The sequence below is a fragment of the Manis javanica genome, chromosome 14 (assembly GCF_040802235.1).
Source record: "Manis javanica isolate MJ-LG chromosome 14, MJ_LKY, whole genome shotgun sequence".
NCBI classification, from domain to species: Eukaryota; Metazoa; Chordata; class Mammalia; order Pholidota; family Manidae; genus Manis; species Manis javanica.
This window is the reverse complement of record NC_133169.1, coordinates 17,644,075-17,669,440: the sequence shown is the minus strand read 5'-3', so window position 1 is coordinate 17,669,440 and position 25,366 is coordinate 17,644,075. Positions and strand designations below refer to the sequence as shown.

The window sequence follows — 25,366 nt, the reverse complement described above, 5'->3', positions numbered from 1 at the left end:
AATACACACAGTGGGGTAAGGGTAGCCTCTTCAATAAACGATATTGGTAAAACTGGATATACATATGTGGGAGAAATGAAATTGGACCCTTATATCATACTATATACAATAATCAACTCAAAATTGATTAAAGATGACTGGAAACTATAAAACTACTAGAAGCAAATATTATAGGAAAAAGTTTCTTGACAGTAGTGTGGGAGAGACTTTTTGGGTATGACATTAAAAGCACAGACAGCCAGTGCAAAAATAGACAAAGGCAAGTTCATAAAACTTAAAATCTTCTGCAAGCAAAAGAAACAACCAATAGACCAAAAAGGCAGCCTATAAAATAGGAGAAATATTTGTAAACCACATATTTGTTAAGGAATTAATGACCAAAATATATAAGAATACACAAAATTCAATAGCAGAAAAACAAATAATCTGATTTAAAAAAAATGAGAAAAGGACCTGAATAGACATTTCTTCAAAGAAGACATACAAACAGGTTCGTGAAAAAATGTGCAACATCATTAGCCATCAGGGAAATGCAAATCAAAACTAAAATGAGCTATCACCTCATAACTGTTAGAATAGCTTTTATCAAAAAGACAAAAGATAATAGGTGTTGGTGAGGATATGGAGAAACTGTAACCCTTGCACACCACTAATGGACATGTAAATTAGTGTGACCATTATGAAAAAGTATATAGAAGTTCTTCAACAAATTCAAAAGAGGACTACCATATATCCAGCAACCTACTTCTGGATATATATCCAAAAGAAATGAAATTACAAGGTTGAGATATATAGCTGTGACCCCGTGTTCACTGCAGTATTATTCACAATGGCCAAGATAGGAAAACAATCTGTCTATCAATGGATGAATAAAGACAATATGCTGTGTATAAATATGTATACATACACACGCACACACACACACATGGAATATTATTCAGCCACAAGAAGGAAGGAAATCCTGGCATTTGCAACAACATAGATGAACATAGGGGACAATATACTAAGTGAAATAGGCCAAACAGAGAAAGACAAATACTGCATGGTATCACCTATACGTAGAATCTAAAGAGAAAAAAAAGTCAAATTCATAGAAACAGAGAGTAGAAAAATAGACAGCAGTTATGGGCAGGGGACTCATTCTTACCACACACAAGAAGAGAAGAGAAAAGAAAAGAGAGGAGTAAAGAAAAGAAAAAAGAGAACAGAAAGAAGAAAAGAATATGGTAATTCCATGAGGTGATAGATATGTTAATAAGATTGATGGTAGTGATCATTTAACAATATATATGTATATCAAACATCAAGTTGTTCACCTTAAATATATACACTTTTTGTCATTATACCTCAGTTAAGCTGAAAAGGAATATAAACCTAGGCTCAATTCAGAAAATAGACTGTCTAGTCTAGTGCATTAGTCAACCCACTAATCTTTATTCAAAGGATAGACATTTTAAAGAACAAACTTCTGTTTTTTCTGGCTAGAATGTGATGAGGGCAGCATGTCCAGAACCAGAGATGGTAGTTTGGGGGGCCTCTTCTCTTGCGCACAGGCTGGAGGGAGGTTAGGAACCCCGGACCAGCACAACACAAAGCAGGCTGCTTTTCTCAAGTCTCACGTAGGAACGACACTTACTTTTTACGGCGGGCGGTACTTGTGTGACTTCACTGATCTCTCTCCCTCCCATAGTGTCTCTCACCTATGGTTTTAGTGCAGTCAGACGCTTCCATATGCCAGTTGGCTGGTAACTAATTTGTAGCCTACAGGAATCTCACCTTTTTCTCTTCTTAGGCCTTTTTAGCCTTCCAGTGACCCTTTGCATAGATAGGTGCTGCTGTCTCTCTTGTGATCTCATTTCATTTTGAGAAGAGAAATATACTCTCTTCCTAGCCCTGCCAAATTCTGAGAGCATAAAATATAGAAAGCACTGTCTTTCAGCTTACCTATCCAAACCCATGCAGACTCTCTCTCCTTATTCAGACTTGCTAGGTCTAAGAGAGATATCCATGACTTCAACTGCAGGACACGCATATCTCTTTGCAAGGAATCTAGTAAGACCAATTCACTGGAAGGCACCCCTGACCCCTCCTTTCTCCCTCCAGTGAAACCCTCTTCAGTTTACCTTTCTCTTAATCTATTTTTATCTATTTTATCTAGTTATATACCTTTCTTTGATTTGCCTGAGGATTTTAAGATCATCTAACTAGTTCTTGGCTGTCCGCATTTCACAAGTTCTGCTAATGTACGCCCCAAATATGGTGACTGAGGAATGAATGGGGAGTAAGGAAAATGAAGAAGTAGAAAAGAAACCCAACTCTTTTTAAATATTAGTAGGTGAATAAACAGTAAGAGATTACAGAGCAGCTTTCAGAACCCATAGAGCAGGACAGAGTCATAGAAAGGGGCTTTCAGACAGCGATGAGGAGCATATTCATAGACAGTTATGATATAGCCAGTGGAGAGAGATCTAAGTTACAATAAAGGAAGGATCTGATGGATCAAAATTCAGAGTGAGAAAGGGACAAGTAAGTAAAATACAGGAGGGAACACATCAAAAACAGGCAGTGGGCCATTTTTAGGGGAAAAAATATTTTTTCTTTGATGACTAGATTAAAAATTTAGGATGTGTGACAATGTGGGCAGATTGTAGGTGGAAAGAAGATAATCTGAAGATATTTATGTCCAGTTCTCTCTACTTTGTGAATCAGAGAGCTAGATTTGAAGCAAGAGCAGGTAATGGAAGAGACCGGCACTAGTTTAAAGGGGGAGAGAAAGGAAGGGAATAAGTACACCCGAAACGGGAGTTCCATGGGCACAGGAACCTGGACTTCCTTCAAGTCCTCCCAGGCTCAGGGCAGGAGCAGGGCAATCACCCCCAGAGCTGACCCAAGGTACCACAGAAGGGAGGGACCTCACAGCAGCCATGTTACTTGAGAGTCAGATTAAAGTTGTTTCAACCCAGACTAGGAATAGTGAGAACATTAGCATTGGGGCTGCAATAAAGAAGATAAGGTAAGCATAATGGACTAGAGATTTTGAGAGAAGTTAAGAGCAGATAAGGTGATAGTTTGGAGCTAAAGATTGGAAAGATGTGATGTGCTCACAGAGTAGCATTTCTGGGATTAGGAAGATTCAAGAAGTAGAGAAGTTCTGAATGATCAAGAAATCCTGGTGTGGCCATGAAAATGCATTGCTGGAATGGTAAATAAATGAATGAGAATCGGGGGACAAAAGCCATCCTCCCGTTCAGGTTCTCAGTGAGTGAAAACTTGAGAATCTAAAGGACATCCAGTGATGGTGGAAGAAAAGTAACATTCCAAAGGACAATTCATAATTTTAAAAAGGTAATTCCTTATACCTGACTCAATATAATCATGAGTCAGCTAATATGCATAAAGATATACAATTGTATTATATAAAACTTGTCATACCTCTTTTTACTTTGAGCCCACACTGACACTGGATCTTTTAGTCTTTAGAATCTATCCAGCTTTCCACATTTTGGTTTTCTATCTTCTAGATTCCAACCTGCATTCATTCCTTTTATTTTACTGAGTTCTGCTTTCTTGATTTTAGCATCAGCACCTTCTAATAATGTAGTTTTACACCTTTTTTTTGGCTCTTTCTATTCCTCATCAATTTAGGTAAACACTTCAACCCAGCTTTTAACTCAGGGAGTCTGACTCCAGCGTTAGCCAGTCCTCCTGCAGAATGGCAGGTGACAGAATGCACTTCTGGAAGCAGTTCTTGATCCTGGATTCAATTGGGATGGTGACAACGCTAGGAAGAGGAATGGGAACAATAGACGCAAAAATGGGTGAGACCCGCACACCGTGCCATAAATGGGTATGCATATTCCAAGGAGGAAAGCTGATTGGGGAAGATATTTTTCTTTTGCAAATTAAATATTATCAGAAAGACCATGGAAAAGATAGAAAATCTAATTACAGAAGTAGCCAGGAGTGACACAAACCAACCCCTGTGTTCCATCTAGGGAATTTGTGAGATGGTCTTTCAATAAAAAATACATAGAGGAGGTCATATGTGCAATATCTGGCTTCTGGGCTTACTATCAAATCCAGTTAATGTTTAATTTACTTACTTATTTAATGTTTACTGCACCATGTATTTTCTATATTCATTTGGAGTGAGTTAGCATTTGTAGAAAAGAATAGCATTGTCCTCAGATTCCCAACACAATATTCTGATAGTAACAGAAGGGGAGCAGCATGGTTTAAAATAAGAGGTATGTAATAAGAACAAAAATTGTTTTAATAACTATTTTAAATATCACACTAAAGATTTTTAATCAAATTCAATTTTAGTAGAAAGCCAAATGAACTAGCTTGAGTTCTTTTTAAATAATTCAACCTGCCACCCTGTCTACATTCTAACTGAGAAGCTAATAAAAAGTTTAATGGCCAAAAGACAGGCATCGATGAGAAGAAGAGTCGAAAAGGGAGGCAATGCATTGAAAAGAGTCCAGATAATCTGAAATCCTTTAATAATTAGCAATTCTGTAAACATACACACACATATTGAAAACCAGATTTTACTAGTGCTCATTCGCGGAACACAATACTAGTTGCCCAGGGATAGGAATGCCAAATAATTCACCCATATAGTCCCAATCCTCGACAAATTTATAATCAGATTAAACAAAAAGGCATACATGGAATTGGCATTTTAGCCACACATTCAAAAGGACAGCCATGAACACAAATGTGTGAGAGCAAATGCCTCCAGATATACAGGAAAGGAGAAGTAGAGCATTAAGGACAGTGTAAGCGGAAAAGTGTTTAATTTCAGAATGCACTTTACACACCAAGGAAAAAAATCATGTCACTGAATACAAAGATATATTTCTCATCTGCCAGTCTTTAAACCGAAATTAGAAAGGCATGGACAACATAAATGGATGCAATAATAAATAAATAAATAAATAATGAATATGGAGGCCATGTAGAACAAAGTATAAACACACATATGCTCCTTATCCTAACCCTTATTTTGTGTGTGTATGTATATTTTCCTTTATAGACAATCTCTTTACCTGTCTTTCCCTACATCTGTATTATAAGTTCTTTGAGGGAAAATAATGTCATCTAGTTAAGAATTCCCAAATCCTAATACCAGGTTCATCTATCGATCTATAGCAAACTGAATGTTGGAATTCTAGAAAATATTAAAAGATTACCATTCCATTTAACAGATATCAAAGAGTCAAAAATAGATCAGCAAACCAAGGAGAACAAACAAATAATACTTTTTACAAAAGATACTGCCAAAATAACACAATTAGCTAAAAAAATTAAAGTACATGAAAATAAAATTGAATAAAATGTTTAATTATTAATTTTCACAAATGTATACCTTCCAGTCTGAGGATCAAATCCAAAGTACAGGTCTTCACAATGATCACAACTTTGACCAGTGATGGAGGCATCTTGGCAAACACACTGACCAGTGAGGCTATTACAGATGTGATTCACTGCCCCAGTTGCATGACACGAACATGGCAGGCAGCCAGTGGCATTGCCTGGGGAAGTATAAAAACCTGGAAAAAGAAAGATGAAAAGTTTTTCTATATACCTTTTATCCAGACTCTTCTTAAAAAGATAATATTCTTATTATATCAAAAAACAAAACACTGTATTGAGAGACTATCTAACTCCCAATACAGATGTGGTTTTTGTTATTCTTAAGTAGTGGGTCGATTATGACCAAAGAGAGGCTGAGTAGATAATTTACGTTGTATCTGGTTTTCCCAGGCATCTCAAATTCAATGCATGTCAGACCTATTTTGTGATCTTTCCACTAAAAACCGGACTTCCTCTAATCGTAACCACCATCTATTCATTTGTTCAGCCTAGAGCCCTGAAACGTCTTTGGGAAGGTGGGAGCTAAAATACAGTTTGGCCAGTTAAATTTGAATCTCTGATAAACAATTTTTAGTAAAAGTATGTCCCATGTCATATTAGCATATTAAAAAACTGTCATCTGAAATTCAAATTTAAGTGAGCATCCTATGTTTTGCTAAAACTGCCAACACTTGAGTTCTTTCCCTCTGTCCCTACATCTAGCTAACCACCAAGTCCTGTAGGTAGTCTTCTAAGAATTTTAAACCTTCTACTCTCCATCCCCACTGCCACCTGCCTAGTTCAAGTCACCACCAAGTTTTTTAGAATTAACACTATGCACCAGAGGCTATACCTCATTCAGTTCTCACAGCAATGCTAACAATTCAGGTATTATTATTATTATTATTATTATTATGTCCATTATATAAATAAGAAACAGAAATTTAGGGCAGTTGACAAACTTTGCTAAAATGACAGAGTTAACAAATAGAAGCCAGATCCAAACCCAGGCATCTCAGCTACAGGGGCTGCCTCATCCCCTGGCGTCTCTGTCAGCTCCCATCCGATCTGTTCTTCACAGTGTACTTGGAACTGCCTTTTCAGAGTGTGCTTTGAATGTCTCATTCTTCTATTTTAAATTATTAGATGACTATTTCCTCCCATTAGGAATGAATTCCAAATCCCTAACAGCCTCCAACTGTCCCATCAGGTCCCACCTAGCTCCCTCGCTTCCTGTAGCTGCTCATCCCCAGCTCAGCCTGCTCCTGCCATACTTCTGTTCCTGACACCTAAAGGCCCTTCCGTGGTCAGTTCTGTTTGCTGGAATGATTTTGACCCACCTCTTCTGCTTAGCTCCCTCCTGCCCACATCAGGTCTTAGGACTTTCTTGAGTAACCTACCCTGGGCTGGCTTAGGCATGCTTATTTCAGTTTTGTAGCACCCTATTTCTTTTACAGTCATTAAAGTTATAATTAATCTGATTTCTACCAAATGGTAAATTATGTATCTGATAAAAGGTTAACATCCAAAACATATAAAGAACTCATATGACTCAACACTACAAAAACAACCTGATTAAAATATGGGCAGAGGACCTGAACAGGCAATTTTCCAAAGAAGAAATGCGGATGGCCAACAGGTGCATGAAAAGACACTCTGGATCACTAATCATCAGAGAAATGCAAGTCAAAACTACAATGAGATATCACCTCACACCAGTTAGAATGCTAGTAACCAAAAGACAAGAAATAGGAACTGTTGGTGAGGATGTGGAGAGAAGGGAACCTCCTACACTGTTGGTGGGAATGTAAATTGGTGCAGCCAGTGTGGACAGCAGGATGGAGGTTTCTCAAAAAACTAAAAAGAGAAATATCATATGATCCAGCAACTCCACTTCTAGGAAATTACCCAAAGAAAACAAAATCCCTTATTCAAAAAGATATATGTACCCTTATACTTATTGCCACATTATTTAGAATAGCTAAGACACGGAAACAACCAAAGTGTCCATCAAGATATGAATGGATAAAGAAGATGTGGTACATGTACATAATGGAGTATTATTCATCCATAAAAAAGACAGAAATCCTGCATTTGTGACAACAGGGATGGACCCAGAGGATAACATGCTCAGTGAAATAAGCCAGGCAGGAAAAGACAAATACCGCAGGATTTCACTTATTTGTGGAATCTAAAAACAAAACAAAATAAAATGAACAAAATAGCAGTTGACTCATAGACGCTGAGAAGTTACTCATGGTTACCACGGGGGAGGGGTTAGGGTGGGTGGATGAGAAGGGTGAGAGAGATAAAAGGGCACAAAAATTCTCAATATTAATGTAAGTTGGTCACAGGGATGGTAGTAGAGCATGGATAACATATCCAATGATTCTGTAGCATCTTTCTATGTTGACATATTAATAACTGCATTAGTGGGGGTGAGGATTTAATAATGTGGGTAACTGGTGAACCACTGCATTGTATACTTGAAACTAATGTAAGATTGTATGTCAATTATGCTTTAATTAAAAAAAGTAAATAAATGTAATTTCTAACAACAAAAGGAAAAAAACAAAAATATAATTCAAAAATATTTTCAAGTTACTTAACATTTCTTGGACCCAGAAGGTGGAAGTTATAAAATTAGATCGGACATTTGAATGATGTAGCCAACATATGAGGGAGAAATGATGCTTGTTTTGTGTATATATACACACATGCACATGCATGTTACAAGAAATGTTATTGAAACAATCCATAAGAGGGATTGAAGGATTCTAATAAGTTCTGAAAAGTAAAAATGAATTGCACAACCGTCATGATAACTAATTTAGAAATATAAAATATCAGTGATACTGAAAGAGAGAAAGAGCACAAAGTGAACCCCTCTGTATTATCTATTCTACAGGGAAAAACAAAAAGTAATTGAAACACTGTAAAACTTATTTAAGGCTCAAGTTGAAAACAAGCCATTTTTTTATAACCATCAGCAATTAGTTTGGTTTTTCTTCTAGGCTCTGCATATTTTCTCTTAGAAAGCTTCAGGAATAGAATAGAAAACATTGTGCTTAATGAGAAGAAAGGAAGAAACTCAAAATCTGTGCCATTCAGTTGGAAAGAAGTAATACTGTCATCTTTTAATAATAATTTACAACTAGATTAAGTCATTTGCTTCTATACATCCACTGACTCTAATTTACTTTATTGTAAGTATTTCCAGAAATAGGTATAGCCATGTCAATTAATGTATATTCTTGTCCCTGAGTCATTATATATATGATCAAAGTCACAAATTTGAAGGCTTCTGTTTTTGATTCAAGACTGCTAGGGCTGAGTCTATGTCTTTTTCTTCCTGTGAAGGTACCTAGGTCCTTAAATTCATGGATGTACTAACAGCTCTCCAATTTGGATAAATTACCCATTAGCACAGATACTTAGAAGTAGAATTAATTCGGATTTATTGCAATAGCTTTGAGCCACAGAGAATTCTAGAAAAATTTGGGATGATTTTTACAAGAAATGATTTATTAGATAAATCTGTAAAGACAAGGGATGGTACATTTTGGTGTAAACGACTGGGTTGCCCAGATTGGGGAAAATACAGAATGCCTACAAATATCAGAGATAGAAGCAGAGAACAAAGAAGGTGTTAGAGCACCTAGGGAGGCTGCAAACAAGGAAGAGACTGCACTGGAATATGTCTTGGGGTTAATTCCCCTCCTCCTTTCAGGGGCATGATTATAAAGGTTAATCCCACCCGTATTTTAGTTGTCCTATTTTTAAACAGTCCTAATTAGGATGACTCAGGTAACTTCCTGCTCAACTATTAATTCTTGCCTTACCTGAATGTGCCTAATTCTAGACCATTACCTCTCCTTTTATGACTCCCAACTATAGAAAAACATTTTCCCTTCCCTCCTACTTAAACTTCAGCTCCTAAATGCAGCTTAAAGATAACTGACCTTAATTTCTTTTCTTTAACTCGATCCTTTTCTGATCTCCCTCCATTAGCTCCAATTCATGCTCCACATCTTTGTGCTTGTATCATTTTAACTGATCTTTTTGAGATTCCTTTCCATGAGTGGTTACGTACCACACTCTGAAGCACAGTCATTAAGGCAATGCTATTACCTTACTTTATGTAGTGCTGAGGGTTCACACATACATAGCACAAAACAGCCTACTAAAGTTTATTATTTTCCCCGTTTTTATTTCAGCTAAACCCTGGGCCCGAACAAGACAAGTCTCATGTGGAAAACAATGTGTTATTTCAACAAAAGCAAAAAGGCACCTGTATCATAAAATAGCGCTGCTTTGTCTAGGAGAAGGCTTACAGAATCCTTGGAGTTCAAAGTTATTAGCAAGCTGCTGGTATTATCTCCTGTAGTGGCTATTTGCACAGCACAGTACCTGTCCTGGGCATAAAAAAACAGCCCATTTCCTAGCAATGTCCCTCCTGAGGACTATGAACAACTAGGCTTTGCCAAGGTCTTGAAATGGGAGAAAGAAAACAAGTTTAACCTCTAGGCCTGATTCAGAAAAGGAGGGCAGAGCTGAGGCTAATCACTGATTTTGAGCCATTTAGAAGGAATGCCTTTCACCTAAAACCAGAGAATGGACATAATATTAAGGGAAGAGTCTAGGGAGAAATTTCTGTCTTGCCTATACCAGGCAACAAAAAACCATTTTAGTGATGCTTTCACTAATCAATATTTTCAGAATGAAGCGTAGTAGATGACGCTAACTTTCAAATTAAAACTGTAATGATGTTCCTCTGTTTGGTGGTTTTATATCAAATAATGCTAAAATCATTATTCATAGGGTTTACCAAATGTCAACCAATGCATAAATATATATTAATATTATTCATCCAAGATATAACTTAATTTTTTAAAACTCTTTTCTATTATTGTAGATAGGCTTTAAATTGCCTGCTCCCATTCCTTCTTCCTGGACTACTATACTCTCCTTGAATACTTTACCAATTTCTATTTACTTTTAAGGCTCAGCTTGGTAATCACCTTCAATTAAGTCCTCTATATCCCCCATCCTTCAAAAATTAATCAGTCCCTTCACTTTAGTACTTCTCTATATTGTACATTTCTGATATTGCACTTATCACACTGTGCTATATTTACATATAAGTCAGTTTCCCCTCCTAAACCATAATGCTTTAATATATTGATGATTGAAATGGTTCAGGGGAAGGAGAGAGATTTTTGAGCATACAGTTAGTTGATAGCTAGTGAGACTGAAAAAAATGGAAACAAGGAATATAAAAGGGTTCCTTTCTAGCATGTCCATGATATATAGTAATTTATTCCATAAATGTTTATTGAAAAAAATGGATATATGAATAAAATGGATGGATGAGTGGATGGATATCTGTCGCCGCTTAAAATATGAGATGATCTCTTCAACACTGAAAACAGAAGAGAAACATGAATCTGTGAGTCCTAACAGAGGTTGGTCAGAGAGGCATGGTCTATCAGGGACAATACCACGGAATGTATTTGAATCAGGCACAATACATTTAAAATGTAATCCTTGCTACATGAACAAATGGACCAGAGCGTCAGAAAGACATTATCATACCAAAACTAGGTCTCCTGTTCTTCGAACAAAGGATCTATAACATGCTTATATAAGGGAAAATACACTATTGAACTTTTCTGTTCTATAAAAAGCCTAGTTTTCCTCATTATGTTAAAACCCTCCATATTTAAACTTACTTTAAACTGTAATTTAGGAAAATACGACTTTCATAGAAAACAGCCTAATTAAAGTTGCAATGATGATAATGGATAATATGTACTGTCAGAAAAAGCCCCCATTAATATGTGCAATATTTCTATGACGGAAAGACCAATGGAGGAAAGGCCTCCGTAAGCACACTCCTTAAGAATCAAATCCAGTAACAATGAGTACAAGTAATGACATCTCTGATTATATTTTGGAGATTATAATGTGTAGATATACATGTGTATTAATAATCCACAGGAGCACTTTTATATTCTTTGTTTCCATTTTTCTCAATCTCACTAGTTCTCGACTGTATGCTCTAAAGTCTCTTTCCTGCCACTGCACCATTTCAAAAGTTTCTTTCAGTCCCAAAAAAGAGCTCCTCCCTTCTTTACACCCTTCAGTTCAGCTCTTCCTTCTCTGATCACTGTAGCTTCCCAGGCTCTTCAATTTCATTTTATAGCTATTACCCAGATTCTGCACAACAAAATGAGATATTCCTGGACCCGAGCAGTAAGCCAGAGTCATGGGTCAGTCGAGATGACTGAGGGTGGGGGAAGAGCTTCTGTTTTAACCCACCCTCAGATATTTATTGAGTTAGTGTTTATGACACATATCGAGCTATTCAAAAAAAGGTTTTTTCTTTTAGAGTGCAGATTCTGAAGTCCTTTGGATCTGGATTTATAAATGGCTTTTTCTACTTAATTAGAATCCATTTCCTTTACTCTAAAATGGGAATAACACTGGTCCTTCTGTCATAGAAATACAGCACATATTTAAAGGGACTTTTCAGATAAAACCTTATTTCACGGTGGGGCAAACTGACGCACAGTACATATTACCCATTATCCTCACTGCAATTTTTATTAGGTTGTTTTCTATGAAAGTCAGATTTTCCTAAAGTTTAAATGATGACTTGTCAACGTCTCCCTGCCTCCCCCCTAAATTTGCCTATGATTATGGTCCAATCGCCTATGACAAAATTCTTTCCTGGTGGTTTATCAAAGAAGCAGCTCTTATTCTGAGACTCAGGTGTCTCTGTGAAACACATGTTAGTCTGGAAAACTGTTTCACCGAACACTAGGACATGTGGCCTAATCGGATCTCAACTCTGATGCACTGACTTTTAATGGAATATCAACCAGCCAATTCCAATTCCATTGGCAGGGTCTTGCAAGCAAATCTGGTTTATGAGCTTATTACTTAACAAGTATGATGTGCTTCTTAATGAAACAAGATACTTTGTTTTTCTTTCAAATTACATGAATTATAAAGCAAAACCAAAAGTAAATACCAGAGGGAAGCATTAGGAATTGTCCTATTAGCACAAAATATGTCATATGAGTCTTTTTTCATTATAAATTAGCCGGTGTTTTTATTCCAAAACAGCAGAGTCCTCAATACACGCTCTCTGTCTCTCGTTCTCAAGGACGAGGGTGGGTCACTGGCTCAGAATGCCTTGACGTCCTTCCCTGCCTTTCTTGGCCTGGCCTCTGATTAAGTGCCTGCCGCTGAGCGTTACGAGGTCATCCAGCACTGAAAAAATGAATGGGGAAAACATATTTAGTGCTGTATTTATTAGTGTGGGTACGTGTACATTCATATATGTACACACAGTTCAAATAATTTTAAATTAAGGCATTTTTAAAATACTTAATGGAGGTTAAGCAGCATTTTTAACCTCTGTTCAAGTTATTGAATGGCATATTAAAACCAATGTGGCTCTAATGTGCCTTCTAATGTGCACTGCTGCTTTAACAAATTGCCTATAAATTTTAGTTGAATTAAGCCTATTCCTTGTACATTCAGAGTAACGTTAGGTTAATAATACATGAGGTTTCATTATATGCACCTTCCTTAATAATGTTTTTTAAGAAAGTGGGACAAGAATCTAGGTGCCGTATTCTCGTACGGGCCAGTAATCTTTACAGTGACAGGAGAAAAACGCAGGCACAAGTCCTCAGGCTGCTAGTTCGCCCCTCCTACCTCGTACTTCCTCCTCCGGCCCCACTGCTCACACGCATTAGCTTGGAGCTTCCCCCTGCACTGGATGATCTAGGTTCCTCAGACGTGTGTAAAGGAGTAGAATGAAAACTTCAAATTGCAGGGGTGCATTTTAATATGCATACCGCCGAGCTGGCTCCTGGGAAACATGTGGTTATGATAAAGACACTTCAGGATAAGGTTTTGTCCTTTTCCATGTAAATTTCATGATAAGAGACAGTAAAGCCAGAAAAAAAATTTCAAAACTTCTTCTAAAGCTTCAAGAATAGAGGACAAAACAATTTTAGAAAGAGGTTCACAAACCTCTTTTTACCTTTTCATATGCTCATACATATGAATACAGAATATCCTGTGTTATTAGAGAAAGGACATGAGGTCCTCGCACCCCCGTTTTCTCTCCTCCCTTGCAGGGCGAAATACTACATCTTGCCTATGGGTAGAGCATTCACAGCCTTGCAATACGCCTCGCCTAAAAGGAGAATGTCACTGTAGTATCTTTAAATGTAATGATTCACCGATTCAGGAGCCAGCTGCACAGCACCCACCATGGAGATGCCGCTCCGTGGGTCTGGGAAGGAGCACCAGACGATCTGAGGAATGGGAATCAGACTTGTGGGTTGGAGAGGAACAAATGGGCTGAAGACTCATGGAAATGGGGTCAAAGAGGTGATGGGGGTCATGCACCCCATGAGCCATTCAAGTCCAGGAGCTTTTTTTTTTTTTTACTTATGATGATGGGAAACCAATGGGGCGTGGAATGATAGGATCTGACCAAAGTTTGGACAGCCTCACTTTGGCCGCATGTTGAAAAGTGCCTGAAGAAGGGTAGAGAGGAGAAACAGGGAGTTTAAGTGGGTATTTGAATAGTCCAGGAGAAAGATGAAAATAGCCTGGACTGGCGTGGGTAAGTGAGGGTGTTAACAAGTGGCCAAATTCTGGATATATTTGAAGTCTGACACCAGTGAGGTTGATTTTGATGGAAGAGACAAGGATTGTGGGAAGAAAAAAAGAATCAAAGAATAATTGCAAGAAGCCGGCCTGAAAAGATTACAACCCAGAAAATACTAGGTAACATTTTCAGTTAAACATAGTACATTGCACAGTTTTCCCCTTCTGAAATCCCCAAAATGAAACAAAAGGAAAAAAAAAAAGCAGGAGAAAAAAATGGAAGTCAGTGACAGCTGTCTGCAAGTAAAAGCTGAGCACGTGGAATGGCAAGGTCAGCCTGATTGATTTAGGTTGCATAACTTCGGAAAGAAAGACTTGGAATTAAGATTTCTGAGGTCAGGCAAGAGGTCTAGTTAATTCCCTCTGCAACCAGAAGGGTTTCCCTCTCATATTTGGAGAGAAGACACGTTTTCTCTTTAGAAGTTAAACCAGAGGGTTTGGACTTAAGAGGTACAGGGACGAAGTGCTATAGTGAACACCTGGATTATATGCCAGGCTGCCTTGATTGCTAATTTTTGTCAACTTGGCTAGGCTTAGTATCTTGTTGTTTGTTTCAACACTAGTCTACATATTGCTGTAAAAGTGTTTTATAGATTATCATAGTATACAAAAACACTAATCTACAGACAAAAGGACCCAGTGAGAGCCCGTAAAAATTATTTAACAAAAAGCACATCATGCTGAAATTTTATGAAATGAGGAATAAATGGTAGAAATGTCTAGAATGTAAAAGGGAAAGAAAAACAAAAATCTAATTGGCATTGAAAATAATGGTGAAATAAGCTAAGTTTTTTGAGTTAAAATGATTCTATACAGTAGTAAAATTTCCAAATAGCTATGACTGTAGTATCCAGATAATTCTGGACATTCAAAATTCTTTTTGAATTCCCTCCCCATATTCTGTTTCACAAGTTGCTGGAGCATATACAAATAAACCAAGAAAAAGTGGCACGTAAGATTTAGGAAACAGGATCCAGCACAGAGCAGACATGTGAAAAAAAAATCCTTAGTACAGCTTCAATATTTAGGACATAATCATGCAACTGAGCTAGAGATCAACCAGCTCAAATCAGATGCCCCCATGGACTTGATATATTTAGTGGCAACACACACACACACACACACACACACACACACACACACACACACACATACACATCTCTTCTTAGGAGGGTTTCTCTGGAGCACCCTAACACAGATGCCCTTGTTAAAACTCCTGATTATTTCTTAATATTTTCAATTAAACAAACCATTTAATGAATACATGCAATGTACAAGAAAGTATATTATTAGTAGGGTGGCTATGCAAGTTGAATATGATAATACTTGTTCTTAATATATTGCAACTTTAACAAGTGAAATAAGATAACTATACAGGTTAAAAAATACTTTATGATAACTGTTTTCAGTAATAGTGATAATTTCCATTATATAGCCTCCCTTAAAGAGAGAACAATTTGGAGAGGACTTTTCTGACAGCTGTGCATAGGCAAATAGCCACTCGGAAAGTATGCTCTGAAAAAAACACTATGAGAAATACCAAAGAGAAAGGAGATAGAGGAGATCATGCAGGGAAGAAAAAGATTCAGTATAATTTTCCAGTATTCTAATTTTTAGTTTAATTAGTACTTCTATCAAAATTTATATGCAGATCATTTTTTAAATCAAATACAATTTAAAAGCTCACAATGCAAAATAACAGTCCAGTGCTCCATCCTCCCACGAATCTTCCAGCCCAGAGCAGCCACTTTCCACTTCTTTAGAGGTTTTTGGCTTTTATTTCTATGTTTATGAATAACATACATATGTTGTTCTATGTCAACTTTGAAAATTTAGACTATTGTTTTCCTACTGTAGAAGATGAGTATTTAACTCCATAACCACTCCTCCTTAATCCCCTTATTTCGTTAAATACTGTTAAGAGATGATCCTGTGACTGACAATCTATTTCATCAATGTGATTTGATTGCATTTCCTTTATTGAAAAATTTGCCTTGAATTCGCTTTCTAGGAATCTCTTAGACATTTCTAGAAATCAAAACTGTCCAGTAGAAATTGATCCAAAAAATATATCAGTTTCTTTTCTTCTCCTATGAAATATATCAACCCACAGGAAGACCTGAGCCAGTTGATCTCTAGTTCTGATGGACAGCTATATCCTAGGACAGAATGAAACAATCAACTTTAACAATAGGTAATTATTCAAAAGGATAAAACATTTGATCTATTAGCTTTGGCTAGTTTATTTACAAAACAGATATATAAATCATGGTTATTTGTACAGGAGACTACGTACCTTATTTCTAAAATTAGAGATATTGATAAATAGCAAAAGAGAAAATATCATCTTAAGATATTTAAAAAGGTACCTGCAAATTTTAAGGATGAATCTGCAGTTGAGAAAGCACAGTGTGCTGTAGCTGCCATGTAGGCCATCTGCCCAGCTATCAATAATCTTCCTGTTTTTGTGATACTTACAATATTGCTCCTACCTGAAGGTGTGGTCCCTAGAAGCCTTGCTTATTTAATCTGATCCTGACACTCCTGGACATAGTGAATTGGCTCAGACATAAACATCCTAACAAAACTGAATGAATTAGAATTTCCCTCATGGAATTACAACCAAGAAAGAGCTGATTAATCTTGCTGTATTGCTGGTACTAGAACTGTAAGCGAACTCAAGTGGAAGGGGTGGCCATAAAACCCTGCAGAGAGGGAGACAGAAGCTCTTGTTACCTTCAGCAAAGTGAATGAGAAAGGGGATGGGAATGAGTGAATGACTGGTTGAATGAATATACATCAATGGGAGCTTTCTTGTTCCTGAATCCCAACTGCACTGCTCCCTATCAGATTTTGTGGGACATCCAGGGATAATAAAGTCCAGTTCAGAGCTAGTTCAAATTGTTTTCTGATACTAATATCTCCAAAAGGATTAACGATTCATCAATTCTTTCCCATCTCTTTGGATTTGTCATAGTGATCAATGTCAAAGGAGAAGTATGGCTCAATTGTCCTAAGCTGGATTCCTTGTCATGTAAAAGAGGACTTTAGGTCTTACCCTTTCCTGGCAGGCACATTACCGTTTTTGATTTGCATTATGCTTATTTTTACTAACTCAGATAACTCAGCAGATTTTGGTAGATAAGACAACAAGAAGTACAGCTCTTAAACAACTGACAAATATTTGTATTTATCATGACATCATGATGAACTTATTATGAAGAAGGCATATTTTTCAATCAAGTCATATAAAGGCAAGGAGAAAGCCATACATAAGGTCCATCTCTCTTCCAGTTGGGTAACAGATGGAAAGATGGGAGCAGTGGTAATGAACAGTAACTTGATGGCATTTAAAAAAGATTTCTATATGTCTTTGATGCTGGCAGAACATATAGGCCATTTAATAAACATTTTTTGAGAAAATTAGTTCATTATCTGAATATTTGGCACTGTATAGAAAATTAACTCAAGTTTTCCTTTTTTCTAGAAAATAAAATTTATACTTGCTTTTCTTAGTTCAGAGGTTTTTTTTCAGTTGTTAAAAGGGGATCATCTTACTTCAAGTTGGGAAATTACAAGTAGGTTTCAATTATAAAATGTCTGATTGGCTGGCATTCATTGAAAGGGCCAGCCCAAATAGAGCAGCAAAAATATGCCACATATCTTAGACAAACTAAACACTTATATCTGTATTGGATAATACTGGTATCAATGCAACGATGCTGGAAATAAATTTTTTTAGAAGTTCCATCCCAGAAACAAAGAGGAATCACCCAATAGGAGATAAGGAAAGAAAAGCTGTTGTGCCCTGAAATGTCACACATTTCTTTCTTACCTGGTTGACACTGATGACACCTTCTCCCTTGACGATTAGGCAAACATAGGCACTGGCCACTGATTGGGTCACAAATGGTCCCAGGGAATGTCCCCAAGGAGTCACACTCACACATCTGGCAGCCTTGAAAATTGCCAGTGGTCAAATTGTACCTGTGAGGCTCACACTGATTACAGTGAAGACCTGTTACTCCTAATTTGCAAGGACATTGTCCTGTTGATTGGTCACACAGCAGAGAGCCATTTACTGTCCCAGTCTTATCACAGTTACAAGGCAGACAGAGAAAAGATTTATTTTGCCGGAGGTAGAAGTACCCCTCCAAACATTCGTTGCACTGTCTCCCTCCAACACGGGGTTTACAGACACACTGCCCTGTCCAGGCATCGCAGACGGTCCCAGAGAGGGACCCAGCTGTGCTGCAGTCGCAGGCCTTGCAACCAGTGATGTCCAGCCCGTAAAAGTGTTCTCTGCAGGTGTCACAATGAAGTCCTTTGGCTTCTTTTTTGCACTCACACTGCCCAGAGAGAGGATTGCAGAGTTTGTTCACTGAGCCGTGGAGGTTACACAAGCAGGGCTCACATCCGTTAACATTAAAACTTCGGAGAAATTTAAATCCAAAACTGCAATGATTGCATCTAAGCCCTAAAGACAAAATTTGTTTAAAAAGGTGAAAATGTGACAAGGTTTTTGTTCAAGCTTTCAAGATAGCTGAAGCACAAACAATGCTACCACCAGCATATTTAATGCAGTCACAAAATGTTCAGTTTTCTCACAAGCAGTGTCATAGAAGGCTAATCATATAGTCAAAATATAATGGTAACACTTACTCTGGCACTCATAGGCATCTTTATTGTTGTAATGTGCTTTATAAAATTTTATTTATTTGTTACTCAATGTAAAGAAAAATGCTTAATGGAAATGTTGCTTCCGTTACACATACTGGAGCTCTTTTCCTCCTCAACAAATATTAAAACTGTTATTTTAAAACTACTTAACTATACTGAAGTTATTATTTTAGTTTTTTCATATTAAAAAAATACGCTCACTTAAAAGTATATAGTAGAGAGTGAAATTCATTTTCAAAGCCATACAGAAGAATTACAAATAGCCACATTGGTTGTTTCCTAGAAATCAGAGACCCTTAAAAATATTTAATAAAGTGTTAAGCTGATAACTATTATTGTGATAGTGGAATATATACATTTGAATATCACACATTTATATAATTAATATAAATAAAACTTACCTGAGGCAATTTTATTTCTCTGCTTTTATATGCTTTTATATTTTATCATTTTCAATTAATATAAATTATGCTCTCCTTGTCTCATAAAGCAATCACATGGCTTGTCATATTGTATGATTCAGAACATACCTCTTTCAACACTAAGTAAATTCTGCTGTTTATATTTCTTCTATTTAAAGGAGTAGAAATATACATTTCACAGAGAAATGTTTTATCACCCAAACTTAAATCTCTCAGAATTTACATTAGTTTCAAAGAGTATTTAAAGGCAAAGGAATAAAAAAAATGTTTGAACAGTAAATACTGAGATGCAAAATATTTCCTTTATATAATCTTCACATATCCATGAATTTAAATAACTATGTGGTGGTGAATCAATTGAAACATTTATTTCAAGTTATAATAGCAATAAAAAAATTTGTTCTAAAATAAGTCAAAAACACACTCAGGAACTCATATGCACAAAAGCATTTCCTAAACTGGAATGAAATGCATAATATATATGTATATGTATGGATAAAAATTCAAGAACTCCAATGGAAGGCAAGTTCTTTAACAGTGATGAATGACTCACCTAAGGCATATCATTTAATTTCAATAAGGAAAATAAAAAAGGACCACTATTGCTGCAAATTTTAAAAATAACTGTATTGTTAACAAGAATTATGACTCATTTTGAACTATTAAAATTGGTCTACATGGATTCATATCATATCAGTTTTTAAAATATGTGCAGTGCTTATTTGAATATGCCATACATATTCCTGACAGGTAATCTATTCCTAACGATACTCAGGAAGGCCTACAGGGCATCACATTCAGTGTTAACAAGTACAGGCGAGTTAGCACACTTGGCATTTAATTCACATTCTTCTCCCTTTTTATTCTAGATGAATGACCTACTTTAATAAAATTATTGGTGCTAATGTATTTTACCGGTGATAGAATCATTAGTAAGATTTAACAGTTTTGTTAACTCGAACAGTTTGCTTTCTGAAGCATATACAATATACACTTGTATTTTCTGGTTCCTTTTCATATTCATATGGCAAAATTGAATAAGGTGACTTGCTAATCCCTTTAGGAAAAGAAATATATATACATTTCAAGTGTATATTTTTATTAAAAACATAGCATATGCAGAAATTACTCTAGAAATAATATCAAGTTGACTTCATTTTCAAAAAATATTTATTTTCCTGAAAAAAACTACCTGCATCAACCAATAAAATATATAAATGGAAGGGACGTCAAAACACGTTATAAGTAAATAGGTCAATTTTGATTTTTGTTTTCCTTCTCTTCATGATTCCCTATGGAATCTAAGCATCACAGGAAGGATCCCATTGTTATAGAAAAGTAACCATTTCGTTTTCTTTAAAGCCCTTTCTTTAGGTTTTGTTTCTGTATCTTGAATTTAAAATAGATCTAACAATAAAGAACAAAGGATGCCATATAAATGGAATTCAAAGGTCTTAGAATTCATTCAGTTTCACAGATAACACGTATAAAAAGATGTGCTTCTCTTTATAAGCTACATACTTTGTTTTCTGAAAAGTTAGTTTTTGCATGCTTGGAATGCATAAGGGCAAGTTATAATAAAGATTTTGATGTAATCTTTCTTTAAACCAGAGAAATCTTGTGTGACGTCATGAAGCACATACATTTTCTTTTTTATTAAATTAAAATGAAATGCTGTTCTGGCTGAGTTGTATAAAATGATGTATGTATATCTACCTATATAATAGAGAATTAGCCTTAGAGTCACATCACTGAAATAAAAATGCTATTCAGAATGATATGTCCATCCGTATATATATATATATATATATATATATATATATATATATATATATATATATACATGTATGCATTTGTGTGTGTGTGTCACTGCGAGGCACGTTTTTATTATTATAAGGTGCAGGTGAGTGTTAGCAAAACCATGGAAGACTTGGTGTCTTGAATGACAACAGAAAGGTACAGCTCCTTTTTAAACTTCGTATATGAACCAAGACATGTTCAGTCACAATACAAGACCCACTTCATCAGGAAACGTTCCTCTCATAATATTCTCATATATCAAAATTTCAAAGTGCATTATGTACACAGTACATTTCGGGTACTTGATAAATTCTGTCCTTACATGGCTATGGTTCCCCCTCAAAAATGCTGGGTGTAATAAATTGCTATAATCAAATCTAATTTCTGAAAAATACCTGTGGGAGTAACAAACAAGAAAGCACGCCTTGTATAAAAAAATGATAAATAACACTGAAGGTAGCTATTTATTATAATCAGCTTGGCACTGAATTACAAAATTAAAATTATGTGGCCCTTTATAACTAACCCTAGCAATACACATGATCTGTGGAATTACGCTGACTTATTTTGCATTTCATAGGAACAGTTCAAAGAAATATAATAGAAAAAAATGGAAAGATTTATCACAAAGGACCCTGTAGCACAGAATATTTAGAAAAAAGTCCATTTATTTTGGTCTATTAAGGAAAACAGCATGGAAATGGTTGGCTTAGAACTCATTTAGTGTAAAACATTTTGAAAAAGTACTAATTTTCTAAAAGAAATATCTATGCAGTAAGTAAATTATATTTTTTTCTATGACTTATTAGTATGGGACCATGTGAACTAACACATCGACAAACTAAAGAAACTTCTAAAGGTTGATTAAACTAAGCTTCAAGCTGTAGTGTAATAGAATTATTAATTGAATTATTTTTAGACAGTTAATTTTATCCAAATTATTTTTTTCCAGCCTGCCTTGAGCCAGGAAATTTGCTGTACTCTTCAGGTAAGAAATCAAATGGAGAATTTTATTCCAATGGTAATAGAGATGTGACTGTAAACTTTTGCATTACACATACCAATAACGTTAGCTTTGCACTTGCACTGGCCTGAATCTGGGTGACAGGTAATATCTCCATTCACTGTCCCAGAGGTATTGCAGTTGCAAGGACTGCAGCCATCAGGATCCAGCTCTTGTAGATTGTAGAATCCATTCTGGCACTGATTGCACTGTCTGCCAGACACATGTCTCTTACAATTACACTGGCCTCCAATCTAGGAAAGATAGAACATTTTGTCGAATGATGAACGTATCTATTTTTAGGTAACTTGCTCATTAGGTACAAGACAGAGAGGGAAAGAGAAAAAAATTCTAAATGTTAAACAGACAAGAAGGTAATAAGGTATCTTTCCTCCTGACACAAAACATGGGGAAGTTTCAGCAGGGTGAATATAGAGAACTGAATGAAAATAACCCCCACAGAAGTCAGTAGTATATGACTAAAGGGAAAATGTGGATTTAAGCATTAAGCACCATATAAAGAAATCAAAATATAGTCATGTAGAGACTGAAAATAGAACAGAGCCAGCAATTAATTTATTCTTTACAACTCCACCTCTCTGTTTTATTCCTCTCACACACTGTCCCAGAGATCTAAACTTGTTTGATACATGCAGGTACTTACATTCAGGAAGAATCTTTCTATAATAATATCATCCTATCAAGGTTTTAACAATGTTTAAAATAAAATTCTTTGTCTACCGGTATAGACCCCAGTAACTTTTTTTTATGCAATTCTGCTTTTAGGAATATTTTGGCATATTGATGATTCATTGTAGACTTACCCACATCAAGTGTATTTATTGTGTTGATTTGTTGTTGATAAAAATGCAAAAAAAAAAACACTTGTTTTAAAGCATTGTCAAGCAAAATAACAGATGATAAAAGGAGTACGCTTCCTCTTGGAGATGTTATTTGCAAATGAAAATACACAAAGTATGGTATGGTCATCTATGTATTATCTATGTATATAGATAACACTATGTTGGTTAAAGAAAGATAATTAAGAGCTAACACTTTTCATAGGGGAACACGTGCATATAAAATGTGAAAGTAATATGAGACATTTAATAATAACTTAGGACGTGAACTAGAGATGTGGATATAGACATCAAATTAAATATATTAAAAAGTCACTGGCACTTCTATCCCTAATTTCCTGTCACTTGTACTGAATCCAGTTCGACACATACAAAGTCAGGGTTATCACACAGGGTAGTAATCTACACGTGGGAAGATATAGTGTGATTTACTCTTAATCTCAGAGATATCCAGAAAGACCACATGAGACTGGAATGCAATTACAAAGATGTAGAGAAGGGTTTTTAAGCTGAAGAATTTTTAGATATCGATCACTGCCTCATTTTTCCTCATCTGAGAACAAGGGACTCACTGGAATCATTACTTGAGGATAAAACAATTGATATTAAAATGTCTAATGTTCTGAAAAATAAAGGTTTATACATGTACCAGGTGTAGTTGTAGATAGTAAAGTAAATTACATTTTTTTTATATAAACTTCAAAGTCAAAGACACATAGGTCTAGAAAGTTATGCAAGGACCGTGAATTGCCTCTTTGTAGCTATCTGTGTGCCCCACTCCCACTCTCCTCCAGCCCCATGGAAACCAGATCATTACTCAAGGTAGGGATTTGATTTGGCCTGCAAAAACAAATGTCATTTATTGGTGGGCACATGTTATAGTGAACATGAAAACCCAAAAGGCATTTGATTACACACTTAGGACACTGCAAGCCCATCATCCTATAGTAGAGCCCTTATTTTTTGCTGTTGTTTCATGTGTATTAGTTTGTTCTCCAAAGACATGGCAAGCAGCTTCACACGCTGGACATACATTATATTGCTGTCAAAGAAAAACACTGGACATGTTATAACTCTCCATGTAAAGAGTACTATTTCCAAGATCAAGAGCAAGGAAGAATGAAAAGATGAAAAGAAACAAAAGTGTATTCTGTGCCAAAACTTAGTCTCCAATGTATTTTGTTACATTCTTGTTTAAATGCAAGGCATATAGCACCTGCAGCTCTGCTGCCTCTTGAAATCTAGATAAGACGGCCTGCAGCCCTCATTCCATTCCTTTTGAAGGACAAAAAGTGCTCCTTATGTTTACAAGAATTTTATGTGCACAGATATTCTCATGGTCGCCCTGACTCAAAAATTCTTCCTCTACTTTCCAGTCTTCTCGCCACCTGAGGGCTCTGCCCTGCATCCCCCTAGAGAGGAAACTCAGCCAACGATTCAATTTTAAAAGGAGCTCTCATAAGAAAGAAAATGCACTAAACTTTACTAAAGATTTGGGATGAAAGAAAAACAAGGGCTTTACTTTGCAATTTATAATATCTTTTTAGTTTCCCTACACCTAGAGGTTTTCAGAGACGTCTGCACTCCAACAAACTACCATTTCTGTCTTCTCTCTCCCTTTTCTTCTTCCCTCATCCCTCATGCATGTCTACTTTACCATTTTACACCTGATTCTCACCATTTACACAGAACAGCTTAAAAACACCCATTATTGCCTTGATTCATGCAAACCCCAGTCTTGTCCAGGTAACTCTTTCAACAAAACAGAATCTTTCCTCAAGAGAAACTCTGCCACAAACAAGATAAAACAATTCCACTACCATTTCATGAACCTAAAAGTTTGCACAATACATAAACTACACTTTCTCTATATTACCTCTCTATGTGGTTTAAAAGTAATAAAAGGCTTTGCAGTTTTATCAAATGAGTTCATTATAATCATTTTCTCAAAATGCACCTGAAAGAAGTTTACTTCTGTTCAACTCAGGTGTAGATTCTGTTTGTTTATAGTGATGGTATATAAATCTATTTGTATGCTAAGACCAATTCCTGTCCACCAAGTAGAAAGAGAGAAGAGTGTGCCCCCACCTCTTTAAAAATACACTTTCAAAAAGTGATCTAAATCTCTCTTCTGTGGCCATGCTCTTTGGTAGCATACTTCTACACTAACCCTAGATTGGCCTGTTGATTTTCTTTGGATGTCAGCAAACAAGAATGGCCCAGCCAAACCATGGAGTTCTAAACTAAGTAAATGGTCTTCTTTGTTTTACATCTGACTTAAACTGAGCAGCAAACCTTAAAAGAGACACAATATTGTTGACCTGAACATAAATTTCTACACCTAGCTGCACAAGAGGCTAAGAAACATAGTTTACTTTCTATGATCACATGGATGGACAATTCATATTAAGATTTCTGTTAGTAATGTGGAAGGGAGAACAGATTATGGGGCATAAGTACTCCTTCTGATAACAAATATATGCTCATACTCGGAGCCACAGAAATTATTCTGCTCTTCAAAACCCTTGGTTTTATAAAGTTTGGCC

General features: G+C 36.1%; 1 protein-coding gene across 1 annotated transcript in view; it reads right to left on the bottom strand.

Annotated features, from left to right (window-relative positions):
• USH2A (usherin) overlaps positions 1-25,366 on the bottom strand; it is a 721,517-nt gene that overhangs the window by 558,784 nt on the left and 137,367 nt on the right. The window contains exons 12-14 of the mRNA XM_073222145.1: positions 22,019-22,214; positions 17,891-18,532; positions 5,375-5,558 (exon numbers count right to left, since the gene is read on the bottom strand). Of these exons, the coding sequence (XP_073078246.1) occupies positions 5,375-5,558; positions 17,891-18,532; positions 22,019-22,214 (1,022 nt within the window). The remainder of the gene's footprint in view (positions 1-5,374; positions 5,559-17,890; positions 18,533-22,018; positions 22,215-25,366) is intronic.